A 7,227-nucleotide genomic window follows, 5' to 3' on the forward strand; every position below is an offset into this window, starting at 1 on the left:
CCAAGACTCAGCTGAGAATTTTAGCAGAATCCAAATGTGCTAAAAAAAAAAAAAAAGGAAAGAAAGACATGGCTCCCATCTCTAAGGTTCACAGCTAAGCTGGCTTAGCATCACACATGCCAAGGTTAAAAATAAAAAGCAGCCATCCCTGAATGACACGGGCTCTGGGAAGCAAGCCTGAGCTATGTTGTTTGGTGGTGGTGGAGAGAGGAGAAGGGGGTGGGGGGCTGCGTTCAGAGCACAGGTGTTTACTGGAGACCACACCATCTAAAAGCCGGACGCTCAGAGCCTTGCTGCTTTGCACTTGAAAGGCGCTTCACATTGGCTAAAGGTTCCGTAATGGTCTTCAGCATTTCCATCCAGGAAGCCCCAGCATGCATGTGAATGTGGCCATGGCGGGCCCACTCTGGCAAGTCTCGGCTGTTCAGTGTGCTTGCTTCTCCCGTCCATATACCTGCATGGGATGTCTGTGGGTTATAGCTTGCAAAGCATGGTGGGCCAACAGCCTTGGCACAGAACCAAACCCACCACTGTGCACCACTGTGTTCTTTCACCAGGCATCACGGTACAGGGGCCACCCGCAGGCCTATCCCCTGTGTGCCTGCCTAGTGAGAGGGATGCATGCCCCACGCCTTGTCCCCAAACCACAGCCACTACAGGCCGGGGATCCCTGGCAAAGATGCAAGTCAGCCTCTGTAGTGCTCTCTTCTTACAAATCCAGGACCCCCATGAAGAAGCCCAATGGGGTCTTCTTTCCTATGAAATTGGGCTTTCTCCAACATGCACATGACCTCTACTGCCTACAGGGTTGACTTCTGCAAAAATAATAGCCTTGGCTGCTGTGGTGTTCCCCCCACAGTTCTCACTACGCAGATGATGCTAGGACGTCTTCTAGGGGTCAGGTCAGTGGTGAGCATCCTGTGTCCTGGGCGGTCCGTACATGTTGCCACCTGCAGGGATGGCCACAGGCCAGCTGTCCTAGGCTTCTGCGCCATGCAGGGCTCAGGAGGCAGCTGTGCCACGAGGAGCGGAGGCTCAATGTGGGTCCAGACACTCTCAGACCGGGTAAGCCACCCCTGGCAGTGTGGTAGGGAGTGACTGGCTGCCCGGGGAGCCCTGGTCAACCCTCACCTGAGATGCCCACCAGGATTCCTCATCCCATTCCCCCGCTACTGTTCTGCAAGCATCACCCAATGAGAAATGTCTTTTCTACACCTCTGGAGCAAAGCACTTGGAGGTAGCCAAGACAAAAGTCTGTTTTGCTGCCCATTGGGATGAATGAGAAAACAGAGATTGGGAGAGTGTGGAACTTGCTCAAACTAAGCAACAGAACCAAGACTTGAATCCAGGTCTCTTCCCACTAAGACCACTGGCCCAGGGTCGGGGGATTTCAGCCCAGGTGCAGCAGCAGAGACCTGGGCACTGGGCCTGGGATTCCCTAAGAGATCTTTCTCATCGGGAGCCCTGGGCTGCTGCGCTCTCGTTTGGCCTGAAAGCTAGGGGCCTCATCCAAACACAGCCCTGCCCCTAAGGATCTCTGTCCTGACTTCCGCTTCCCAGGGTCCCTCAGGTGCCAAGGAGCAGGAAGACCTACCCAGGGTAGGGATGCCAGTGTGCTCTGGCCAGCCCCTTCCTCGGACACCCTGCTCCACGCGGGGAAGGCTGGTCACGGGGCCAGCCCTTCAGCCCTCAGTGAGGGCTCTGCCTTCCCATCCAGCCATGCCAATGGCTACAGGGAACGCCCTTTGCAGCGCAAGGGCGTCTGGCTAATCACCGGGAAGTTCTAGGTAAATCCTGCCAGAGTCTCCCGCAGGAGAAGACAAAACGCAGGCGACAGCTCCAAGGCCGTGAGAGCCCCGGCGCGCTCAGCGGGGCGTGCGCTGCTTACCTGTACCAGTCCAGCCCGCGGCCGTAGTTCCTGTCGAAGAAGTGGGGCTCCGTGCCCAAGGCCCGCACGTCCGGGTGCACGCGGATAAACTCCAGCACGGCCCGGGTGCCCCCCTTCTTCACGCCCACGATAAGGGCTTGGGGCAGCCGCTTGGTGCCGAGCTTCGGCGACCCAGAGTGGTTGGAACTCGAGAGGCGAGGGGCGGGCACGGCGGCGGCGGCCGGCGCGCTGGGAGCGCTCGGCTCGCTGGGCGTCGGCCCGGGGGGATCGCAAGGGCGGGACTTCGGGAGAAGTTTCTGGCCGCCCGCGCTGGGGCCGCGGAGGCAGCGAGGCGCGCCGAGGAGGCGGCTCCGGCCCAGGACGTCGCAGCAGCACAGGAAGCTGTAGCACAGGTAAGTGCAGGACAGCGACAGCGTGAAGGCGAAGAGCAGCCTGCGCGCCCTCCGCGGCTGAGGTGGCCCAGCGCGGCCCAGGACCCTATAGGCCATGGCTCCATGGGCCCGCGCCGGGGGTCATGGTTTCCGAGGGGCACCTGCGGCGGAGCTGCTGTGGCCCTGCGGTCGCCTAGAGGGCTTGCGCGGCGCTGTCCGGGGCGCGCGGGTCAGGCGTAGGGCGCGCCGCCTTCTCCGGGCGCTGCTGGCCGGGGCGCGCACCGTACCCGGGGATCCCGGGGGCGGCGGCTCCTCGGGGAACAGGCGGCGGTATTCCCCACATCTCCCAGTCCTAGGCGACGGGGCTCCGGGCAGCGGGGCGGCTCCTGGCGCTCCTCGGCTCTTACGTGCGCCGCGTCCGGAGCGCGCCCAGCGCCCGAAGCCCCATTCTGGATCCTCGGAGCGCCGCGCACGGAACGCTCGGCCGCGGCGTGGCTGTGCCAGTGACGGGCGGACCGGACGGTGGCGCTGGCTCCGGCCGCGTTCCGGCTCCTCGGGAAATGCCGAGCGGAGCGCGCTGCCGGCTCTATTTAAGGAGTCGCCTGACGTCAGCCGCGCGGGTCCCCCGAGCCCGCGCCGCGCCCGGGGACCTGGCCCGCCCCCTGCGCCCCCTGTCTCTCTTCCCTGCCAGGGACACACTTCCTCTGTCCCTTTCCCACGCCGGCCGCTCCCTAAAGAGCCATGGCCAGCCCGGGGCGGCGAGGGGAGGGTGCCGAGGCGCACAGTGTACCTCGCCAGGAGGCTGGACATCGCCACCACGCCGGCCTCCAGATGCCCAGGGCTGGAAACCCAGGTCGAGATTGCGCCAACATCCAAACCAGACTCGGCCCCACCGCACTGACCCACACATCCTCACGCGCGCACACAGCTTGCGCGCCCTGACCTGGACACACCCCCAACGCCCCACACAGCGGTGGGTGGGGAGGAGAAAGCCCCTAACCTGGCTACAGAAGTACCGACAGGGACACTCCCTCCTCCCCTCGCCATCACGAGAAACAGACGCACACAGACGGGACCGCGGTAGCCACGCTGTGGACGGGATGGGTGGAGGAGCTGAGCGTGAGTGAGAGACTCCGTGACTATTCACCGAGCGCCTCGGCCCCCCCCACCGCGCGCTGACTCACACCCCGGCGGCTCGCACCCGCCAAGCGCACCCCAACCCTCCACCGCCCCCCTGCGTCCCTGTCACTCCGTCTCTCCCTCCTCCTGGCCAGAGAGCGAGCCCTGGAGCAGCCGCGGGCGCGCAAGGTGTGTTCCTCCCTCAGAAGCTGCCCCCTGGCGGTGGACTGCTCCCCAGGGAGCTGTCCAGGGTGCCACAGGATCCCTAAGGGTCAGGATTCCCAGGCCCTCTTCACACAGTGGCAGTGGGAGGCGCAAAGGGCAGAAAGGACTCATCCAGAAGCGAATCCACTCTGAATGGTTCCTAAGTGATTGTGCATAGGGCAGTTCTCCAGCAGGCTTGAGTGGCATCCCCAGCACTGCCTTGAGGAGCCACATCAGTATCTTGGATCAGAACCCTGCATGAGGACAAGCTTAAGTGCCCGTGGCCAAGAACACAGTTGAGTTGTTCCTCAACAGCCCTGGCAAGTCACCCGGGCCCAGGTGAGCCCAGAGTGAGAGCCCCAGGGGATGTCTGCAGGGCCACCAACTTCAACCGAATTTCTTCTTTAGGGCATAACTTGATCCAAAGGCTCTGTAGATCTTAACCCAAACCAGAAAGCATTTTTAAGTTTTGGAAGATGTATGTTGTTTATTTCAAAGGCAGAGTAACAGAAACAAAGGCAGAGGGACAGAGAAAGAGATCGTCCATTCACTGGTTTGTTCTTCAAGTGGTCAGAATGGTTGAGGTGGGGTGGGGGTGGGGGCTGTGACTCTATCCGGGTCTCCCCAGTACGTGGCAGAGGCCCAAGTACTTGAGCCAATTGCTGCTGCTTTCCCAGATGCCTTAACAGGGAGCTGGATCAGACGCAGAGCATCCAGAATTCAAACCAACGCTCATATGGGATGCTGGCCTCACCCTCTATTTTTATCTCCAACCCAGACCTATCCCTAGAAACCTTAGACCAGCCCTCAAACTGCAGGTAATAACAGCTATCAACTTCATGACAAGGACTTGACACGTGTTGATTCCTTTAATATTCGCCATAACCTATGAGCTCATTACCAATATCTCTGTAACACTTTGCTTTCTTAACTCCAACAGTAGCTAACACGAATTGAGGGCTTCATTTATACCAGTAGTATGCTAATCACTTGACATTGTTTATCTTTGGAGATAGGTGTTATGCTAATCAGAAATAATTGGCAGAGCTAGGATTAAACCCAGGCAGTCTGACTCCATGATCAAACTCCTAATTGCAGTTCTTTGCAGCTTTCTAACTTGTTTGACCATTATTCACATAGTTCTGTCCTGGGCTCCTTTCCCAAATGTGGACTGACTTGTCTATGTCTCTTCTAAAATTTGATACCTGAGACAGAATGAGGAATTGCTGGTCTGGAGTAAAAAGTTCAACAGGACTCTGTGTCTTCCTTTCTCTAAGCTCTATCTGGTAGTGCCACATTATCTCTCTCTTGCAGCTACATCCCACTGCTGACATCGCAAGCTTGCCCCCAAGTAACATCTCTAAGTGTTTCTTGTAAGTACTGCTGATTAAGGCACATCTACCCCATACTGTGCATGTACAGTGGGCTTTTTGGGACCCAACATGTAGGTCCTTACACAGTTGACCTGATTAAATGTCATCTTGTCTCATCAGTTCACTGACCCAATTTTTTTTTTTCATGTCTGTTTGAATCTCAAGTCATGATGTAGCTTTCATTTATTCAAAAAGAGAAAGTAGAAAGATGGTTACATAGCTTTGCCCTTGATTGCAGGTGTGCTTTGGTAACTGGGTTGCCAGCTATAAGCCCCAGTTTTCTTACCTGTAAAATGGGAGTTATGATTAACGGGAGAAGCCTCGTGGGGTTCTGATGTTATGTAATTCTGTGTTCCCACAATTCCATCATCCAATGCCTGAACCATTCTCTTGGCATCACATCATCTCTGCATTTGATTACAATTTAATTAATTCTTCACTCAAATTATTAATAAAAATGTCAAAACAAATATGCTGTAGTGAGTTATAATATACAATTTCAGCCATTTTTCAAATTATGAACCTGTTATTTCTGCACTCCATTGTTAAAACTGCAGGGTTAAATGTGGAGTAATTCTCTCCACTTTTTTTTAGGAAGCACTTTTTTCTTAGGAAAAAAATCATGGATACAGTTGTTTCTCATAATTCTGTGCTTGGCTCATTTTTCAAATTATTTTTAATCTTTGGATTCATAAACTCTTAAATTCAAGGTACACTCATGCCAGGCAGGTTCTTCTCTTCAAATTCCCACGAGAGTAATAACCATGACTTGGATAGAATTTTTGGGAGTGAGACAGTGGACACATCTGCCCATCAACCCCGTGCCTATCGTTTTACAGTGTCATTATGATTCTCCTTTGATGATGTCAGGTAGAATTATGTAGCTTATTAAGTAACAGTGGAACAAGATATGTGTTTGTTTTTCCATTGTCTGAAAGTGCAGATGAAGATCGTACAGGGCTGGTACGCATGCTCTGTGATGTTTGGTGTATCTGGTTGCTTTTCCATGTGCTTCCTCTGTTCTGAAGTCATCTTCTGAGATGATTCAGTCATCTCCAGGTATAATATTCACATTCTGACCATTGGTAGGGAAGCAAAGGACAGAGAAAGACATGCCACATCTCTTTAAGGACATTTCTTGGAAGTTGCTGTATTATTTTCACTCCTATTCAGTTGATCAACTCCCACTCATCACCTCTGCCATCCAGAAGGGAGAATGAGAATGAAGCCAAACAAAAGATAAAAGCAAAAGAGATGGAGCCTCAGATTCCTGATGCTCTACCAAGGCCCCTAAATCTTGCCCTGCTGCATCTAGGCATGGTCCCTGGAAGCTGGTTAGTTATTTTTCATCACTTACCGCTGAAAGAGTCCTCACTGACACTAAAACAATCACAGCTATACCGCAATTGCAAGCTCGAGGCTTGTTTTTAAGGATACACAGAGAGACCGGCACTATGGCATAGCAGGTAAAGACGCTGCCTGCAGTGCTGGCATCCCGTATGGGTGCCGGTTCGAGACCCAGCTGCTCCTCTTCTGATCCGGCTCTCTGCTATGGCCTGGGAAAACAGTAGAAGATGTCCCAAGTCCTTGGGCCCCTACACCCATGTGGGAGACCTGGAAGAAGCTTCTAGTTCTTGGCTTTGGATCGGCATAGCTCTGGCTGTTGCGGCCATCTGGGGAGTGAACCAGCAGATGGAAGACCTCTCTCTCTGCCTCTGCCTCTCTGTAACTATGCTGTTCAAGTAAGTAAATAAATCTTAAACAACAACAAAAACAAGGATACACAAAGACCAGGACTTAATTCCTTTCAAAGTTCAGATAGTCACAGGATCCAGCTACTTTCTTCATCTTCTCTGCTTCTCTTTGTATCTTAATTATTTGTCATCTCACTCCTAACTGCCACTTTCTTTTTATTTGTTAATCTAGTAGGGTTACTGAATTGCAAGCAACAAAAACTGACTGTTGTTATATAAATCAACACAGAACTTTGAGATAGCTCACACAGGATAGGAACTTTGCAGTAGCTCACAGAATTAAGAAGGCAGTGGGAGAGCTGGGATCATAAACAGTAACACTCATAGAACACATTGTTTTCTCTTTCTTTTTTTCCCTCTGAGTCTCTATTTTTATTTTGCCTCAACATTATCTTGAATTTCCTTCCCATTCTAATATCCTACATTTAAGACCTTGAATTTGAAATTATAAAACAAGGAAATGTTCTTTCCCTTTAATCTTTGGACCTAATCACGTCTTTTTTTCCCAAATAAACCAT

The 7,227-nt window shown here is 53.2% G+C and overlaps 1 protein-coding gene across 1 annotated transcript in view; it reads right to left on the reverse strand.

Moving 5' to 3' along the window:
• Positions 1-2,376, reverse strand: part of HS3ST2 (heparan sulfate-glucosamine 3-sulfotransferase 2) — a 105,668-nt gene extending 103,292 nt beyond the window's left edge. The window contains exon 1 of the mRNA XM_002711823.5: positions 1,889-2,376. Within this exon, the coding sequence (XP_002711869.1) occupies positions 1,889-2,376 (488 nt within the window). The remainder of the gene's footprint in view (positions 1-1,888) is intronic.
• Positions 2,377-7,227: the final 4,851 nt, after the last annotated feature.

Source organism: Oryctolagus cuniculus, chromosome 19 (genome assembly GCF_964237555.1).
Source record: "Oryctolagus cuniculus chromosome 19, mOryCun1.1, whole genome shotgun sequence".
In the NCBI taxonomy this organism is placed as follows: Eukaryota; Metazoa; Chordata; class Mammalia; order Lagomorpha; family Leporidae; genus Oryctolagus; species Oryctolagus cuniculus.